Source organism: Episyrphus balteatus, chromosome 3 (genome assembly GCF_945859705.1).
Source record: "Episyrphus balteatus chromosome 3, idEpiBalt1.1, whole genome shotgun sequence".
Classification (NCBI taxonomy): Eukaryota; Metazoa; Arthropoda; class Insecta; order Diptera; family Syrphidae; genus Episyrphus; species Episyrphus balteatus.
In genome coordinates this window covers 86,276,764-86,297,841 of record NC_079136.1, presented here as the reverse complement: position 1 = coordinate 86,297,841, position 21,078 = coordinate 86,276,764, and the positions used below count along the sequence as shown (strand labels likewise).

Below are 21,078 nucleotides of genomic sequence, written 5' to 3'. Positions count from 1 at the left end.
ATTGGATTCTTATCATTGGATTTTATTTCTGGTTTTACCCTTCATGAATACAAATTTCAACGAAAAACATTAAACATTTACCGAATTTACTTAATAATGATACATTCAATGATATGCATATGTATAAACGAAAATAAAATAACCACCGAAAATTAAAATGACATTTTGGTTTTCCAAAAAGAGAGCCCCAAGAATCGTTATATTTCATTTCAATTATTGAACATGTATTCAAGAAGTCTTTGACATTTATAAAGATCTATTTAACACCATTCAAGTTGACATGACCTGAAATATCGAACCAGCGATTATTTCTATGCTATGTAGTAGCTAAAAATCTACATGATGAGAACCTGATAATCTCCAATCACGAGGAGTACATCTGATATGCAGTAACCCTGGGTCAGCATCAGCATAGTACCGTAGAAGAAATGGGAACTCTAAAAAATGTGTTCTATTATGTTGCTGTTATAAGGTGGCGTGATAAGAAAAGTCTACCGCAGCGTCATATGAGTTTTTTTTTTCATACCGTTGGATTTTTAATGACATAAACTGCTCTTTTTAGGTTATGCTAACTTAAAAGCCATTATTGTTTATTTTAATTTGATCAGAATGAAGTTGCAGTCATTTCCCCGAAATTAAATGAGGAGATAATTACAACAACTTACTAAACAACTTCAGAAAAAAAATGGTAATACGACATAAATAATGATGAACCATATTAGAGGTACACTCAGGTTACGTTTCCAAATCATAAAATATGAATCACATAGTACTTTTGCTTTTTTTTTTTTGTTCCAACTAAATGATGTGCGAGATTCAGATTCAAAAGAATAAAGAGCAAAAGAGGAATAACAAATAAACTAAAACGTGTCATTGTTGCTCTGTGCAGCATGTATTCGTATATTGTATTTTGATAGTCAGAGGAACAACTTTTTTTTATTTTTATAAAAAGATACATTTAAACGGAGTTTGTAGTTCTCTTTGATTTTTATTTACCTACTTTCATTTATGTACATACATAAGTGTATACTTAAAGTGAACGATCTCTAAATAAAATGTACAAAAAAAAGATTGATTTGTTAGTAATACTGGGGCTTCATAATTGTGAAACATACAAAAAAATTATTGAGTCACACATTAATGGAGATGTGGCCTTTAATTTATTTTTCGTTTTTTTTTTTTTTCATATAATTTGTAGAGGTTTCATTTGAAAGTGCGTTAAATAAGTTAATTACTTGATTTAACTGCATGATTTGTACGAGAGTACGAAGTTCACTGATGAAGTTGTGTGAACTGTGAACAGTTGTTTTACAGCTCATAACTGATAGAGAATAGATTTACACAAAGTATTTATAAGTGTGTATATAAAAATGCATTAATAAGTATGAGATTATTTTTTATAATTGGCAACCTTAAACATATTTGTATTTTCCGGGTTTCGTTTTCATTTGATATTGGTTGTAATACAGCTTTATGATTTTTTTTTTGTTATTCCATTAGTCTCTCGTCAATTTGACTAAAAAAAATTGAACTTGCTACATAGTTCAAAAATAAGAAGTGAATTGATATGCAAACATTTTTGAAACGAACCTCTGTCCTCTGTTTTTAAAAGTTGGAAAAAGGCTAAATTTCTATTTTTGGCATTGTGGCACTTTGAAATAGTGACCTAAGACCAAAGGAGATGGCACATTTTTCTATGGAACTTGGGCCCAGTGTGTTCACTAACGAAATTGGTATCAAATGAAAGGTGACGGTAAGCACATTACGTGGGTAAAATATTTTTAAATTCGTTAGTGGGGTTTTGGAGATATTTGAGTTTGAAGTTTCGGATTTCACAATCAAGATTTCAGCTATTTTTTCGAACAATTAATCGTAGAATGCGTAGAAAAGACTTTTTAGATTGGAAATTAGTTAATCTTTCTTTTTCTAGTACATCATTTTTCTCTAGGAGTTATACTTTCAGAGTAACAGAACCACAAAGTATCTCATTCTCAGTAATTCCGCACTTAACTCTAAGGGTTGTTTAAAATATTTAAAATATCAAAAAAACACACAATTTTCGGTAGTGTAACTCTGAAATTATAACTCCTAGAGAAAAATGATGTACTAGAAAAAGAAAGATTAACTAATTTCCAATATAAAAAGTTCCCTCTAATTTTCTGTCCGACCAGTCGTTCTCGAGATATTGAGACATATGCGTTTTTCAAAATGGCGGTCGCCCCACAAGACCAAACAATACGCAATCTGAGATTTGTACTTGGGATAAACCCCTCTTCAATACTGCATTCAAACTTAGCTGACGTCATAGCTTTTCCAGATTTTTCCCCATTGACTGAACTATAGTTTCTATTCTTATTATTTAATAGGCATATTTCGGCGCGTTCTTGTGTATTTTGCTTATTATAAGGTTTTTGTATGTTTTAAAGAACTATTTTATATATAGAATTAAAGGTAACACATTAAGCTATCGAAAAATTGCAAAAAAGTGCATGTCACCACTGAATATTTTGATATTTCGATGTGCCAAATGCCTCGCTTAAAAAAATCACCTTTTGAGAAGTAAATACCTAATATGTATTATTTTTTTTAACAAAGAAAAAAACTTTTGACACAGATTTATAGACAAGAGAAATACCTTTCATTTGATACCAATATTATTTCTGTACACCCATTATTACGCATTCTACGATTAATTGTTCGAAAAATTAGCTGAAATCTTGATTGTGAAATCCGAACCTTTAAACTCAAATATCTCCAAAACCCCACTAACGAATTTGAAAATATTTTACCCACGTAATGTGCTTACAGTCACCTTTCATTTGATACTAATTTCGTTAGTGAACACACTGGGCCCAAAAATGTGCCATCTCCTTTACAGTTGGTATTACATGTCTCTTTGGAAAGAGTCAAAAATTTAATGTGAAGAAAAGCTGATTGATATTTGAATGGTTTATTTCGGTGGTTAAAGAATCGTTTATTTCAAAAACAACATATGTATGTCAATGAGCATTAAATTTTCAGGAGCAACAAAAAAACTGTTTAATATGTTACATTCCACAACACTACAAATTGTCGAGTTATAATCTAGATCAAGCTTTAAAAACCGCAAAAATGTTAACATTTTCCAGTCATAACCGGTTTTTAAGCCGTTTAAATTGCTCCTCTGAAAAGTTAATGCTAATTGACTTATGTTGTTCCTGAAATAAACAATTAATGACATAGAATGTTTTAATATAAGTTCAAGTGACCTCAACTCCAAAAATTTTATAAAGCGTTTCGCCCAGGTACGACAGTGGGCTCATCAGTTAGATCTGTCGTACCCTTACTAAGACGCCTTATTTTGGTCGATGTTTACCGACACTATATAAAACTCACAGCATGAATATACTGTGAATTATAATATTCTAAGGGAATTTGTTTAAATTCAGACACTTAGAAAATGTATGCCCGTGGTCAGGCTTATATAATAACGAGGAAAAATATAACAAAAATAATAAAAAATTATTAAAATTATTTTTATTGAATATAATTCAATATAAGTTCAAGTGACCTCAACTCCAAAAATTTTATAAAGCGTTTCGCCCAGGTACGACCAAAATAAGGCGTCTTAGTAAGGGTACGACAGATCTAACTGATGAGCCCACTGTCGTACCTGGGCGAAACGCTTTATAAAATTTTTGGAGTTGAGGTCACTTGAACTTATATTGAATTATATTCAATCACTCCACTTAAAATAAAAATAATTTTAATAATTTTTTATTATTTTTGTTATTTTTTTCTTCGTTAGAATGTTTTAACTTATAATATCTTCAACCAACACACTTTATACTTCGCCAGATAATAGACACTACTTTAACATTTAATTCTATGTTGTTTAAAATAAAGAGCATACAAAATATAAGTAAATACCATTTAAAATTGGTTTTGAAAAAAAAATTGGGTACCTATCAAAAAATTGGTTTTATCGTTTTGATTTTTTTGTGCAAAAATCGTTTACGATTACGACTGATTATTAAGAGCTTTATTTTCAAAAAAAAAATAATTTTTGCTTTTTGATGACACCTCCATTACACTTTGTCTGCTGTAGAACATTGGAATACTTGTTGTGATAATTTTGAACAAAGAAAATTCGAAAGCGAACAAACTGACATGGAAAATCAACTACCCTCTGTGTTGTTGATCAAAATTTCGACGAATCATTCATTAGGTTCTTCTTTTCCCTTGAATAACTGTGGGATATACCAGACAACGCATTTATTACTTAGGAAGTAAATTTAAAATTGAAAAAAAAAACTGCCAAAATTGAATCAATGAGTAAGAGTTATCGCACAATGACGCTCTGTGTCATCCATGCACAATCAATTCACGGCCAAATAAAACTGATATGAAAACCAATGGATGTAATTTTAAATGATAAATCCAGCTTAAGCTGTCATTCATTAGTAGCAAAATGGTGCAAAACGTTTTTTTTTTCGATATCGAAGGTATCGTGATTCATCGCAACTTTCAACCCAATTTAAAATCAGCGTATTATTTGGAAAATATTGGCACAGCTTTCCTACATGTTCGATCGGAACTTGGATCGTAGTTTTTAAGCAATACAAACAAAATTTAATACATTAAAATAATTTTATATGAATATTGAAAGACTACTAAGCCTTCTGAAACAGTTGCAATGCTTTTGACTTAAAAAAAACTGACACTCTTTCAGGTTCACACTATATGACTATCATGTGTTGTGCGTTGTCTTTCGGTAATAAGCGAAATATGTAAACCTTTATAATTTGTTTTCTTTATCTTGTTTGATATCCATAAGTAAACAAACGGACTCTTAAAAAAAACTCTTGGCGCTCAATGTCAAACTTGATTAAGCCTTAATAATTTCGTGGGACAAGTTTCACAGCTGAATCAATTTTTGTTTAATAGAACACTTGTATAACCACTGCAACTTTTCTTCAAATTTTGAATTAACGAATTAATTAGATCAACAAGCTGCTGAAATTATTTATTTTTACTAACACTTTTGTTTAAGCAGACTAACACTTTGAATGTCAAACCAACAGCTGATTTATGGAACAGAAATTTTTGAACCATAAAATCATAACTTTGTCTTGTCTTAGAAATTACAAAAAAAAAAATGTTATTTATATTTGAGAACAAACTATTCTTAAGAAGATATAAACGTAAAAATGCCAACGGTGTGTTTTTTTTTAAATTTTGATGGACAAGAATTTCCAACACTTTATAAAATAACTCGTTATTATCGCCAGATAATTTGTTTTAAGAAGTCGGAAAAAAAAGTTAAAATAAAAAAAATTACATTGGCAATTCCAAACGTTTCGTTTTTCAAATAACATACAAAATACTTAAAATTCATTTCATGAAAGTTCGTAAAATGTGTGTTGGAACATCCCTCTGATAGTATCCGTTTGATTTTTGTATATCTATTTAAGTGAGCTATTAAATGGTGACACTAAATGTTTGTCTATTTTCCAAATTCAATGAGTATGAACGAAAAAAGTCATCAATATCCACCTTTCTAGCTCAGTTTTGAAAAAAAGTCTATCCTCAAGCGTCAGCGTGTAAACCAATAGAACCCATATAGAATCCGTCGCATCTGTTAAATCGGGGATTTCAACTGATAGCTCGATTAAATACACACTTCTGAGAATCGATCCATAAACCGCATCCGTCGAGTTCGTCGTGTATGGGTTGTTATGGTGTGTATTTTAACGAACTGTCAGTTGAATCCTGCAACGTAACGGATGCGACGGGTTCTAGTAGTTGGTTCCTTAAAAGCTGACGGAAACAAAAATCAACTGACTTTTCTCCAATTCGCTCATACTTAAGGTATTGGAACAAATTTATTATAAACAAAATAAAATATTAATCGTTAACCCATGACTTGCTAAAAAATATATATTTATTTGTTTATCTATCAATTGGTAAATATCAGTTCAGCAACGTTATCAATACAAAATTTGTTGATAAATTTAAAATTGGAAATCGATAATCTGTTTAAAAAAACCCCGACATCATAAACTGCAAAATAAACTGTTTATACTGACTTATTTAAGAAAATTGAGAATTTTGTATGGATTCTTGAAAAAACAAAAACCAATAATTCTCAAAAGTCAGGACAATATTTGGCTGAATAAATGAAAAGTTAACTTTTTAATTTTATTTTACATTTACATTTATGAACTTGTGAAAAGGTTTTTATGTAAACAAAAATAAAACTCATAGTTGCCAGCGATAGATTTTGTATCTATTTTTTTAAAGGGTCGTAAGATCAGTTATCACGAACTTAAGGCGTTCTTTACCAAGCACTCTGTTTTCAGATTGTTTTTTATTCCTTCTTTAAGAAGCTGGCTCAATAAAATTAGATAAAAGTTGATTCTAAAGTTTTCGATGAAGACATTGGACAAGTTCAGGAAACATTAGGGACTAAATATTTAGGCAACGTCATTTTCTGAACTGAAATTTAGGTAGACGAGTAAATCGAGTTAGGGAGATATTTCTTGCCTAACTTTCCAGTCAACTTTCCAATAAAATTACCTTAACTTGACTAAATATTTAGTTCCTAACTTTTCTGAACCTGAATGATAATAATAATGAATTTTTGAAAACTGATGGACAATTTCATTTTATTTTTGAGTTCTCCTAAAATTTAAAACAGTATCAATACTAATTCAGCTCCGGTGGACTATGTCTTATTAGCATCATAAATTGTCAGTTTACTAAAGCCCAGCAGAAACTATAAATTAACGTTTGTAATATTAGAAAAAAACGTGTACGCTTGCTCATTTACAAAACTTTTATGTTCCCATAATTGTTATAAGTTCTTGGGTTGATAATCTTTTATAATGTGGTTTGATTAACTGCTATCATCGCCAAAGCCTTCTCATTGATAACTTTCTTGTTGTTATTTTTGCTTTTAAGCAAACCTCTATGAAGCACTTTAGCTTATGACGTTTGCCGATAAAAATAGCTATAATTAAATAACCCTGCAGCTGTATCTCCTACACTTAACTCGGAAATTATCCTGCCTGAAAGCTTACGTATATCCCACAAAACAATGAAATGCAGGCACGATGCATCTGCATCTATTCCTTTAAAGAATATAAATTTTTAATGAAGGTTATGCTTGTAATATTGAATAACATCTTCCCTGACCTCTATACTCTGTCGTCGTTATGATGTGCTAGTTTTTCAACTCATCTTTCAAACAAAACAAGAAAAAAAAAACTACTTTAATAGCCAATTAAGTTTTAATCAATTTTGTATACTTCTTCCTATATTTCTGCTGCTCACAATGTATATAAAAAAGTTTTCTTCTTCTTTTTTTTTTTATTTATTAATTTTAAATAAACCAACGAGACACCATAAACGTTATACCCAGACAGCGAGTGAGAACTAAATTGCTCGTTATCGGATGTGCATTATTTATGATGGCCCTATATAATGTTCATATGTAGTTAATATATACTTTCTATTCATTGGTGGTTTTATTGTTGTTTTTTTTTTTTAGTCTTCTTCTTCTATAAAGTATTGAGATAAAATTAGACGAAAAAAAAAACAAGAGCTCTTACGTAATACTTTGTAAATAACTTTTATTTTTCTTTCTATTTCCAGCCGAGTTACATTGCCATTGACTGTTGAAGAGGTAAACTATTTTCAATTGAAGTGTGCTAACAACGATTCATCTTGATGATTTTTAATGTTTTTTTTTTTTTAATTTTTCTTTGGTGGTATTATAGTATCAAGTTGCACAACTGTTCTCCGTTGCGGAAGCATCCAAAAACGAAACAGGAGGTGGTGAAGGTATTGAGGTGCTTAAAAATGAACCATTCACTAATTATTCCTTATTGGGTGAGAAATGCTTGTTATTTTTTTGTAATTTCTAATTATAAACGATTTATATAATTTTTGAATTACTTATTTAGGTGGAAAATATAATTCGGGCCAGTATACATATAAAATCTATCACTTGGCATCAAAAGTTCCAGCTTTTATAAGACTGTTGGCCCCAAAAGGTTCCTTAGAAATACACGAGGAGGCATGGAATGCTTATCCATATTGTAGAACTGTTATAACGGTAAGATTTCAAATCTAAAAAAAAAAACAATTTTCGTAAGAAAATGTATCTTCTAGCCTATGTAATACACATTTTTACATTTTAGCCTATACTGTAAAACCTGTATTGTAAAAGTCAGATTTTTTCAGACACAATTTTAGTGCTAAAAAATAATTGATTTATTTTCTTGTTCAACTTGCCGTTACTTCTTATTACTAGCTCATTTTTTGATCCACTCGATTTTCGATCCAATGCCTTTGTCTTATATTTATAATTAAAGAGAAATTCATTACTTTTTAGTATAGTCTGAATCTTAGAAAAATCACAAGCAATTGTGATTATTCAAGGAATAATCTCCACAAGTTCTCCTTTAATCCTAACAAAAAAAAAGTTAAAACGAGAAAACAAGGCACTGAAAAAATTCCAAACAAAAAAAAAAAAAAAAAAAAAACAAACCTGCAATAAAAAGAACAAAATGTAGGAAATTTTTTTTGGAAAACGAAACAAACGTTACAATTATTAGATTTTGTAGAGCCTTTGGGGGATGGTGTTTTTCAAGGTTCTTAAAAGCCGTTGTCTTTGCAATATTATTAATATGATAAGCTTATCCTATGTTAAAATTCAAATTTTTCTATTTCCGCTGAAATTTGCGCATATTAATTCTATTTTCTATTTTAACTTACTCAACAATCAAAATACCTTTTGGAATGTCAAATCTCAAATAGTTTATTAGTTGTTGATCACCTCTGAGAGACATCGCATATTTTGCGTGCCAAGATAAGAGCGGAGGAAGCGATAGGTGATAGACTGGGAAAAGGAAGTGTTCGTTGCAAGTGGCCTTGCTTAGAAGGTGTAACTGCCACATTCGCCGGAAAAGGGTGTGACTCTGTGTGTGAAACTTGACCTCGCCTGCAACAATAAGGCCTGAAAACCAAGAGTTGTTAAACCAATTTCTCAGAGAAGTGTAAGCGGGCGAACGATCACCATATCACTGATGTTCGCGCAGTGTGATCTTAAATCACAAGTTGTGACTTTGGGGGAGAATACGAAAAAGTTGTCAATTTCACATCTTCCTAAGACTCGTGAACTATGAAAAACGATGAAGGATATAAACATTTAAACTAGATTCTCTAGACTTCTAAACTCGTTAAGCTTAAACTGCGCTTATTTACATTGCATACTTTTTATAAATGAAGGGTCCAGGGGAAAAACAGCAGAAGTCTATTCCAACTCATTTCGAGAAAAACGCATTTTAAAATTTTGTTCTCCATACAACTTAGTACTAAAAACACAAATTTTATTTATTTTTTCAGTAAGGCTTAAATTTGTTTTATAAAAGTAAGGTTCCCATTAGATAGTGCTCAGTAAATACTACAAGACCTCATCATTAGTTTATTTTTGACAAAAAGTGGACATGTGCCGTTTTTCCCCTGGACCCTTCAAATAATATTTTCTTGTCTTTTCCATTAAATCTAGTTTATTCCTCAATTTCACTGTTCGAATATTCTTGACTTTTTGAACAGATGGGTGTTGACATCATCTTATCAAAATCTGAAAACAGTAAGCAAGGAAATTAGCAATTGTCTTTTCGAATCTACAGATATCGGATTGAAGTTTAAGCTTTGATTGGAATGTAATGATTTCATGCCTTTTAATAACACCGCATACAAAAATATTACTTTGAAAAGAAAATGTACGAAAACAATGAAAGAATCAAGTTTTTTTGATTATCTTCGAAAACTTGAAACCATTTGATTCGAATTCTGGTAAAATTTCGATTAATAACTAATGACTAGCTAAAATTTACATTTAATAAGAACAATAAGTTATGAGCAAACAGCGACAGTGTTCTATTTTACTCAGACCATAAAATTGTTAATTTTATGATACATCTAAATTGTTTATTTCACTAAACAACCCAAATGCTATTCGTATTTGATTGAAATTTTTAACTTTAATTTTGTAATCGATTAACTATACATTAAAGTTACTGTTAGTTTTTTATTTGAACAATTCTATGGAAATAAAAACCAAAAAAAAGTGGTTCTAAATTTCGGCTTTTAGTTGCCAAAAATATTAAAGGTTTACTCTTTGGAATTTCGAAAAAAAATTAATGAATGCAAACTAATCTTTATGCATGTATTTAAATTTTAAAAATTTAAATTATTTTATGACCTTTAAAGTAAGAACACAAAATACATTAAAATAGCAAGTAAATCATTCCCACGAAGTATATTATCAGAAAATAAAGACAAAACAAAAAAAAAGCAATACAAAAAATTGGTGTCATCAAAACTGTAGGTACCAAAAAAAAAAATTACCCATATTGTCAGCAAAACAAATTTTAAAAAAATATTCATGTAATGCAATTTTAATTGCAAGAGCATACAAAATATTTTTTTTGAAATTTGAAGTCAACACATAAATATTTATTTGACATTCACCTGCTCATTACTATATGACCTTGTTTACTTGATATTTTTCGTCGTTTTGTTTTGTGATGCTTCTTTTATGACACAATTGTTGTTGGCCTAGGTCATGTGTTAAATTTCTTTTTCCTTCAAATATTAATTTGTTTATACATTAAGGTACATATAAAAGTACCTATATATGTAATGTTCGTAGGTATATATTAATGTATGATCTATTTGAAAAAAGATATTGAATTAGTGCACCACCTTAGGCAAATCGTCAGAAGTTCTAGAATCCAGTTAATTTTCCGAAATGTTTGCAAACTTTGAAGAGGTTTAATTCCGTATCAGCTTAAGAGGAAGTTTCGATTGTAGATCAAAAATATCCATGGTACTGAGGAACTTATGTTCCGAATGTCGTTCCTGGGAGTTCTGTTAGCAACAGCATGTTGGGAAAGATTTATAGAAAGTTTCTTTACTGAATCATAATTACAATTCTTGAGTGCGGGTTTAACTTGAACAAATCTTTAAAAGTGACTTCAACGTCATTTACGTTTGGGTACTATTGTTTACCCTTCATCTGCTATTTTTTCAATAATAAACAATAGACTACTGTCCTTCATGTATTGAACACATTTAATCTTGAGCTGCGAAGTCTGTTTGATAGGTGACTTGTCTTCATCCAATAACAAAACTACAGTTTTTTGGATGTGAAGCTTCGTTTAAAGTAGTTGACAAAATGTTTCATTGATCTTATTGATGTGATCTCAATATTCTTGTTCATATCGGCTGAGTTGCTCCTATAAGTTTGTTTATTTCGTTCGTTCGTTCTTAGTGTGATGGCATGCATCATTTCTAAGATTTTTCTCTGGCTGATGGAATTCCCGAACATGATATAAGAATTGTTTAATGAAACTGTTATACACTGTCTGGGACAGAAAAGAAGAATCTTTTGGTGTTTATAAAGAACATTTCTGTTCTGAAGTTTAAAATGAGCGTTTCTGGGATTTTCTGCACTTGCTTTTGAGTCAGAGTGGAATAGGAGTGAAAGCTATGAAGTCGAGAAATTACGACGAAACGTAGGAAAAAATATGAAATAAAAATGTTTATTTGCATATAGAAGGAAATGACCACAAAAACATAAACATTACAATGAAATGTTAACAATTAAAATTAATTTTAATTGTTAATTTATCGAACTTCACGCCATTCAACATTAATTTGTGACAATGAAATGTGTTTGTAGTTGTTTTCTGTTCTTACGTTTCTAGCGGAACTTTCTTGCTTTACCTTTTTTACTATTAAACAAAGCTATTGATATACTGGAGTTCACTTCAGTTGAGTTCACTAAAAGGGTTGTTGGATACTCTGAATATGAATTAACAAGTGAAGAGAGAAGTGTTTAAAGAAGTTATCAAATATATGAAAAAAGGTTTTGGATATCAAAAACCTCATTTTTAAAAGCTATGTTTTGAATTTTGTTCAAGAAGCTTACGTGAGTTTAAGGAACAAATTCCCAAATGTGAAAATTTAACTCAGACTCTCAGCGAAAGTAGGCCTTATAAATAATTGAGGCTAGAGAAGATGGTTGACAATTTTTTTATTCCGAGGTACCAACAAAGATGATGATAAAGATGATCAGATTAGATCTTGTAGTAACAGAAGATGTTTGTTAAAGACTGAAAGTGATTTTTAAAAACATAGGTTACATAGGTTAATATATCAGCATCGTCACCAAATATTCGTTTGCTAATGGTTCCCATAGTGTTGTTTATCGTCTGTGAAAATTCTTCACTCAAAAACTTCTTTTGAATTAAGCCGTTATTAATTTATTTCAAAGAATTAACTAACTCGGAGATTTAAATTTGTTGAATTTAAAGTAACTTTCTCTATTTTTTTTTTTGTAATATTATAACCTCTTTTATTTTTGTATGTATTTTCAATAGAATCCTAAGTTTATGAAAGATGGATTTAAAATTTTTATAGACTCATTACACTTAGCAGGCCCTGGAGATGAACAAAATGTAAGTGTACCAAAGCGATCCATACTAATTGTGTTTTTTTTTTTTCTTTTTTCTGTTATATTTTCATGTCTGAACTTAAAAAAAACGGTGATTTGGTTTGTATGGTGTGGTGTGACTTCTCTTGTAACTTAAAAACCAAACTTCCAAAACTATCTACTAACACAAAAATACAATCTTATCTAACCTAATGCTTGGTGTGGTTACCACAACACGCTTTCTACTCAACACAAAAAAACTAAACGACATAAATAATACACTTCTTGTGTCTTGTATTGTAAATTATGGTAAAAATTTTGCAATTGCCTTAAAACTATAATGCTTAAGAATCCTGGCTACATGAAAGAGAACTTTATGATTTGCATTGAATCCCTCCATATCGCCGATGTGGGAGAGCAAGTGAATGTAAGTTTCAAAACTCTATCTCGAAGTAGAATAATTGTGTGTGAGGGTATGTGTGTGTGTTTATTTATTAATTTGGTGATGTGTTGGTTTTGCATTTGAAATCGTGAAAGAAAATTCAATTTAATATTAATTTTATTGGAATTGGTAGGTTCATGAATTGCCACCAGAGAAGCTTAAAGTACGTGATGTTGTTCACATTGATATTGCCAATGACGCTGTGACGCCTGCCGATTATAAACCTGATGAAGATCCAACAAAGTAAGTTTAACAAAATAAAATACCAACATTAGGGGTGACTTTTCAAAGAAATATTTAAAATGCAGCTTGAGCAATTTTTCGAAAAAGTTTTTACTTCAGAATTCAACCAAGCTGAAAGCATTCATAATTTCATATTTCTTTCAGTTCAAATATAATAAGAAAGCTTTGTTTAAGAGCCCCCGCACACTACAGACTTTCTATCGGCCGATAGTTTAGTCGGGTTGGGCTCCTAGTGTGCGCACAGGCAACCGACTAAACGTCGGGTCGCTAGGAAACATTTTAGTTTGAAGGCAATTGTGTAGCAAAACAAACTTTTTTTTCGATCAAACAAACTTTTTGATCTGCCGATACTTAATCGTTGTAGTGTGCGCACTTTCATACATTTTGATACTGATTAAGAGACCGACTAAACTGTCGGCCGATAGAAAGTTTGTAGTGTGCGGGGGCTCTTAATGAAGTTTGTAAATTGTAAATATCATCAGAGCATGAAAAAAATTATATGAGGAACCTTATGTTCAAAATAACAGAACTGATATGAAAACATAAAAATTATTATTTGAAAAGTCGCTTCTGTTATAAATTCATTACGTGTTTTTACAAATCTCAATTTTGTCTTACAGATTCAAGTCAGCAAAAACTGGCCGAGGTCCGCTGGTTGGACCGGACTGGAAAACCAAAGTGGACCCTGTTATGACATGTTACAAGCTAGTTACATGTGAATTTAAATGGTTCGGATTACAATCTAGGATAGAAAGTTTTATTCAGAAATCAGAGCGCAGATTATTTACAAATTTCCATCGGTAAGATTAAACCTTCTTTAAAATTATTTTTTGATTCGTAAAGAATATTCTCACATATATAAATCTTATTTCAATTTTTATTTATGAGAGTCAGGGAGGGTTTCCAATATTTGATCTAAGTAGTTTAGGAAGAAAACCCATGAATCATTATTTCTGATAAAAGTGATGCTTTGAAGTACAATTACTAGCCGTAAGTTCTACCGCAATTTTGATCTATAAACGATAATATCCAGCGACCTTAGACCAGCCTCAATGAAATAAGACCAAATTTCCAATTAGAAATGACACTGCACATTAGTGTGTCCTTTATTTCCCAAAGTGATCTTTTCAGGGGAGACAATCCCTAGATCAAAAGTTTAGGGCCTAAATAAGTGGAATTTAGCAATGTTATTTTTTAGGTGAATAATTGTTAAACAAAATTCAATAAAAAGAATTTAAAACCAATGAAACTGCATTTAAAATTGTGTGATATGTGGTGTACTTTAAGAAAAATAAAATAAAACGTAAAAGCAAAAACCACGAAAATAGTTAATAATTTCAAGAACCGAAATAAAATATAAAACAATTTTTTAACGGGAAATTTTGAATGTGATCTTTTAAAGTGACTGTTTTCCAACCAGAATTATCAAACATTTAAAAAAAAGATAATTCAACTCGAGAGAAAAAAAATTGTATGTAAGAGTTAAAAATTTTCCATACAAATTTGTATGGGGAAAGTATGACCCTAGAGGCACGGGTTAATAACCTCCAAACATTTTTTTTGCTAAATTCCCCTTATTTAGGCCCTAAACTTTCGATCTAGAGGGTGTCTCCCCCGAAAACATCACTTTGGGAAATAACGGACACCCTACTGCACATATGCATCGTTCTCAAAATTGAATCAAACGTTAAAAAATACATGAATATAAAGTTTTTGTACCCTTTCAGAACCTTTCAGAATACAAAAACTTAAATAATATGGAAAAATTACCTAATAAAAAAGTCGGATTTCTTAAGAAAATAAATTTTATCTCGGTTATTTATGGAATATTCTCAACAATGTAATACCATTTTGAAAAGAGAATTGAACACACCAACTTTTAAGGTAACTCGCCGAAATGTCGTAGTGCATTTTTTTTACACTACGGTTCATTGAATTAGAGTCATGTAAATTTTTTTAGAGCTTAGTTGGGCAAAAAAGTAATATTTGCTTTAAAACTGATGCAGCTGCGTTAAAATTTTTGAATGCATTTGGTAGCAGGGTTATTCAAGGTTCCGTAACAAAAGAAAAAAAATGAGAAAAATTAAGATTTGTAGTCACGGCAAATGAAAAACCGTCACAGGGTGACCATTTTTTCGACTTTTTTTCAAATGCCCATAACTCAAAAAATATATGGCTGCGATTTTTTTATATTATTTTTCTGATAACTGTCACCACCTACCCTATCTACCGTTTTCGTTTCGACGTTAACTTTTGGGACACCCTGTAAAGAATATAGGGCAAGCATTGGTTTCGTGACGAAAAAAAATCAAGGTTTTAATCGAACCCAACATTACGATGATGGAGAATCTCCGAAAAAGTGTACCTACTTAGTACACCAATCTTGAAATTACAGGCAAAGATGATTTTTTTTTTGTTGTTGTAATTTTCAAGGGTTCAAGGAGGAAAATTGTTTTTGCTTGATAAAGTAAAATAAAAAAAAAAAACAAATAACTTGTAACCTGTTTTTAGGGAAGTGTAATTTAGGTCAAATAATTTTTTGCTTGATAAAATAAAATAATAAAAAAAAAAACAAAAAACTGGTAACCTGTTTTAAGGGAAGTGTAATTTAGGTCAAATAATTTCTTTATCATATTGACAAATTTCAGAAACGGAAAAAGGATTAAAATTTGTTCGTTTGGCATTCCGAATCGGGTAGTTCCGGACAGTTTTAAGAATTGCCAAACGAAAACGCTATAAGTCAATACCAATTATAAAATTTCAAACACATTTTTGTGATTCTTTCCATTAAAAAAAAAAAACGTTTTTGAATTTAAGTTTAACCTACAAAATGAGGTAGGTACAATTTAAAAAATCTTAACGCAAGCTATATAGATCTTACTAAGTTAGACCCTGTTAGACGAAAACGAACTGCGGCAAAATCGGCTAACGTGATAGTCGATAAAATTATTAATCGACTATCGCGTTAGCCGATTTCGCCCCTGGTCTTTTGTATGTATACACTTTTCACGGCGATTAAGAAGAATGAATTAATTTTTCGGTATAGTGAGAATTTGGACTTCGAAATCAAAACCTCATTTTGTGAGAACACAGAATAAACTTTTATAGCTATTCCGACTCCTTAAAAAATTAAGAAAAAAAAAAAATTGTTTGTAAAAACTTTTAAGCCAGTGATACTCTAATGAAAAACAATAATAAATGTTTAATTACTTTGGGTGATTTAAATATAGTGTAAATGGACAATCTGTACACTGAACAACACAGAATAGTTTTTAAGAGGTACCTAATTTGTTTTGTTAATATTTAACTCGAGTGAATATGTAATTCTACGTAGTCACGGAATAAGGAATAATTTTTAACTGGATTGGGCTGATAAAAAAAATTTTGGTCTTTGCTGAGGTAACCTTGATTAATTGTTAGGAAATAAGTAAGATACGAACTTGAAAGCATCCCGTTTTTCAGAAAAATATTTGTGCTAAACTGTTTAAAAAAAAGCTTTAGTCAACTTTAGTAACCGTCCGTATTCAAGTCTAAAAAAAATTAATATTATTATAATTTTCTTAGTGAAGTATACTTAAAAAATTATGTTTGTTTGCAGGCAAGTGTTCTGTTGGACGGATCGTTGGTATGGACTAACAATGGATGATATTCGTGCCATTGAAGAAAAAACCAAAGAAGAACTAGATAGGCAACGTCAAGTCGGTGAAGTGCGAGGTACTCGCGCTGATTCTGATTAAATTCCATGTCAAATATTTTCCAACAACAACAAACAACAACAACAAAACTGAGCATTATAGTGTTAAAAAAAAAAGATAACGTAAAGTAAAAAAATAGCAAAAAACAATTGTAAAACAAAAGCAACAAACTGAAAAAACAGTAGCAAGTAGGCAAGTAATAAATTGAGCAATGAAAAAAAAAATATAATTATTGTAAAATTATGCAAGTAAACGGTAAAAACGATTAAAAAAAGAAAAAAAAAATGAGATAAATGTGTTATTATTGATATAGATATATATATATATAAAAAAATATTATTTATTTGTAAATGCGCCCAGGTGTATTATTCTATTCTCTTATAAATGTGTGAGGAAAAAAAAATTACAAAAACAAAATAGAATACAAAAAAAAAAAACAAGTTATAATGAAAATAAGTAAATAAAACAAAAAAAAATCTTACAAACAAACAATGCCAGAAAAAAAGTAATACAAACTTTTAAAAAAGAAAAGTTAAAAAAAAACAAGAAAATTAGTATTAAAAATATATATTTAACTATAAATAAATTCAAACACAGAAAAAAAAGCAAAAAAAAAATGGTTTATTACATGAAATTAAGTATTTTATTCGTAAACGTATTTAACATTTACATACATATATACAAATTATAAATATATATCTCTATAGATGAAGTTATTGGACAAGGTTACACAAAATTCATAATTTGAAGTTTATTAATTATTATTTGCCGACGGGAGTATTACTTTTGGATGATTCAAACACTTCTTATCAGAGTTTTTAATATCTAATGTGGTTATTAAAAAATGGAAAAAATTCTTAAGTTATTGTTTATTTTGGTAATAAAAACTGCTGATGTTACAACTTGCACTATTAGGGTTTCCTAGTTTTCTATTAATTACGGTTAACTTTCGGAATGACCTTCACAATTAAAGTTTTTTTTATTAAACAAGACATGGACTTTGTTGATGTGTTATCACTTCAGTTCTCAGACCTATTAAGACCGTGGTTGATTGCTAGTTGGACCTACATAAGTCCTCAACTACACCTTAGGGCCATCTATTTTTGAAGGTTTGCAGTTTCTTTGTGATAATTGATGTAACGTTCAAAGTGATGCATCCGTATAGCAGTACGGATACAAAATTTGAGCGGTTCATTTGATTTCCGTTTTAAAGCTGAAAAGGTCATTCCTCAAAATATCGGCTGTTGATATCTTGTTCGTTTCGGCTTCGGTATAGAAAATATCCAAGATATTGGGAATTGAGGAGGCTGTTCATTTATGCTTTTCTCGATTTTAACTTTTCTCTCCACCCTTGATGTCATTTGATATAAATTCATGATCCTTTCTTTGAGAGAGCTGCCAGCGTAACCTGAATGTTTTAGATTAAATGTCGGGGTCCATCGAGTTCCTCCGTTTCCTGTCAAGACTTCGTTTAAAGCATAAATTAACAAATTATTCAAATATTGACATTCCTTACATAAGAAATTTATTTTTGTTGCTATCATCATGTCGTCTGCGTTTAGAAAAAATGGGGGCAATACTCTACTGTGTACTGATTTTTATGTAATATCTGCGTAACTTGTTTGCTTTAAACTAATGCAGCTTAACTTCTCAAATATGAGAATGTGCAGTCATTTTTCGCTGTTAAGTCTGTTATGGAACTGGCTAAGGGGATTTTGACCCAGTGTAGTGGTAATCAAAACAACAATCTGCACATTTTTTGGAGGCTTTTGTTATTTTCGCATCAATATCTTAAAAATCAAATGTTTATATGTAATTGTGTTATTTTAGTCTTGTAAAGTTTGACGAAATCTAATAAATTATTCAACTGAGAACTTGTTAAGTGTTCGCATTAAACAGACAAAATAATGTTTGAAAGTCAAAAACGATTTTCAAATAAAAGCTATAGTCAATAATCATCCTAGCCTATTCAACATCCTGAAAAAAAAAAGAGTGAACGCAAACTATATGACGATTGCTGTCTCTATCAAATTTATAGTAGAAACGTTTGAAAAGCTCTTAACCGAATAGGCGAATACGAAAGCGAGTGAACACAAACTTTTTGACGATTGCTGTTCTATCAAATTTATAGAAGATAACAGAGAACCGTTGCCAATATGTTTATTTTCTATTGTTTTCGCAAACGTGAACGTTGAAACTAAAAAATTAGTAAAGTTTTAGACTGCTAACCAAGAAAAATATCTCGTTTCATTCATCTAACTAAATTTTTGTTCAGATAATGCCGTTTGCTAAAAAATCAATCCCATATGTTTCCTAAATTTGCTTATTTTATTCAGATGTATAGTGCGATAGTGAATATCCCTCCAACTTAACAAAAACAGCCTAGCTCCTCTGGAAAATTTATTGCCGATGAAGGAAACCTACAAGGAAATCTTTTAGTATTATTTACGTTACGAAAGAAATGAAACATTTTCAGGGAAATTTGTATTCCCATTTGTTTCTTAACCATACAGTGGATATCGCGAATATTTATTTTTTTTTTTTCTTTTAAATGATGCTCAAAAGTGTTCCTCAGAAATTATTGGCATTGGCAGCTTTCCTTGTGAAAGCTTGGATAGAAAGTCGTATAATAAACTACGCAGGAACAAAATATTTCCAGGAACACATTTCCCCTGGAGTTTTGCTATAAAGCTCATTAAAGAGAACAATTTTAGAGTAAAATATATTCAAATCAAGAGTTTCTTTTTGGGATTTTTTTGATTGAATCCAACGGTTTTTAATAAAAGTGCGCTTACAAAAGGAACGTTCATGAAATATTAGGGTAAGATATTTTTAGTCAGCCTCATTTTCTAAACGGCAATTTAGTAAGAGGAATAAGGAATATTTGTCTTGACTAAATTTACAATAAAATTGACAAAAAATGTTTTTCTCTTGAGAGCTTACAATCAGAAACCCGAAACTATACTAACTTTTTTGTGTCGTTTCTCAACCTGTTTATTATTACCAAACTAGTTAAAACAGGGCGTACCTATGTACCTAAATAGTGAAGAAAGTATTTTATAATGTGTGATTTTGTTGCTGGCAGTGCTTCCATTTTATTTGATATCGAAGGATGCATTTTCGCTGTTTAGCCCAATGATGTCAACCTTGGTGTTCTACGACGATAAATCCTTTCAGGTCATATAATTATTTTGGAATTAATTTAAGTCTGTGCTTATGGTTATCCTGTTGGTTAAAAACTTTTGTCTTAAAATCGGTGAAAGTTTTTGTTTTAAACATTATAATTTGGGAGTGATTTTTTTTAAAAGAGATATCATCAGTTTTTAATTTTTTTTCTTTTAAACCTTACTAACCGACAATACCGAATATAAATATAGCCAACTTTCAATAGGGCAAATTCATAGTCGGTTTTATACTCCAGTTTATCTTACACTTAGGTTTATCCAATGTTATTTGTATAGGATAAACTCCAGTCTTTCTTAGCAGCAACTTAGACAGCGTCTACGAATATGGCCCAACAAGTCTTAATATTCAGTTACATTGAGGCTTTTGTCGGAGCCAAACAATCTCCAATTCCATACGAATTATGTTTCGACTTTCGGGGTGTTATGCCGAAATACAAAAATGTTGGCTCTTACGGATACCTTTCGATACGGCCGACTATAATTTAAAAGTATTGTCATCTTCTTTTGAAACGCCTCCCAGAAATTATTTAATGACTAACCAATTGTGAATTGTTTATTTTTTTCTTTTTAAAGAAATGAGGTTCTTAAGATAAAGAGAGTTAAAAAATGGTTCAAAAACACAAGAATAAGGAATGTGTTTTCTATTAACATTCAATTGGTTTTCATATAAGCGCCTAAGTACTATGCAATATTTAATTAAGAAAATTAATTTAAAAAATGTGCAACTGTGAAATGGGTCTTGTTTTGTTGCTTTGTCCAATAATTGTAAATATATATTTCGAAAAGTAACTTTCGAACGTCCAACACCACCACTCAAAATATATAAAAAAAAGCATCCACTATTTTAATTAACATTTACTAATTAAACCTCAAACAAAATTTTAACAAAAAACAAAAAAAAAAAAAACATCTGAATGAAATTTTAAGCAGCAAAATAAAATAAATATATATACATAATATATTTACATACATAAAAAATTTTTCTTCTCAAAAATTAAATAAAAACGAATAAAAAAAAAATGCAAA

The 21,078-nt window shown here is 30.2% G+C and overlaps 1 protein-coding gene across 3 annotated transcripts in view; it reads left to right on the top strand.

Moving 5' to 3' along the window:
• Nucleotides 1-20,871, top strand: part of LOC129913227 (phosphatidylinositol transfer protein alpha isoform) — a 29,564-nt gene extending 8,693 nt beyond the window's left edge. Inside the window, exons 1-8 of one of the 3 annotated variants that reach the window (XM_055991786.1) lie at nucleotides 7,437-7,474; nucleotides 7,636-7,666; nucleotides 7,761-7,872; nucleotides 7,947-8,098; nucleotides 12,837-12,914; nucleotides 13,063-13,172; nucleotides 13,793-13,972; nucleotides 16,771-20,871. In XM_055991786.1, coding sequence (XP_055847761.1) covers nucleotides 7,449-7,474; nucleotides 7,636-7,666; nucleotides 7,761-7,872; nucleotides 7,947-8,098; nucleotides 12,837-12,914; nucleotides 13,063-13,172; nucleotides 13,793-13,972; nucleotides 16,771-16,909 — 828 coding nt within the window. In that variant the 5' untranslated portion in view covers nucleotides 7,437-7,448 and the 3' untranslated portion in view covers nucleotides 16,910-20,871. Of the gene's footprint in view, nucleotides 1-7,436; nucleotides 7,475-7,635; nucleotides 7,667-7,760; nucleotides 7,873-7,946; nucleotides 8,099-12,434; nucleotides 12,513-12,836; nucleotides 12,915-13,062; nucleotides 13,173-13,792; nucleotides 13,973-16,770 lie in introns of those variants that run through there. The other 2 variants (XM_055991787.1, XM_055991788.1) reach the window with 2 other exon arrangements.
• The last annotated feature ends 207 nt before the right edge of the window (nucleotides 20,872-21,078 follow it).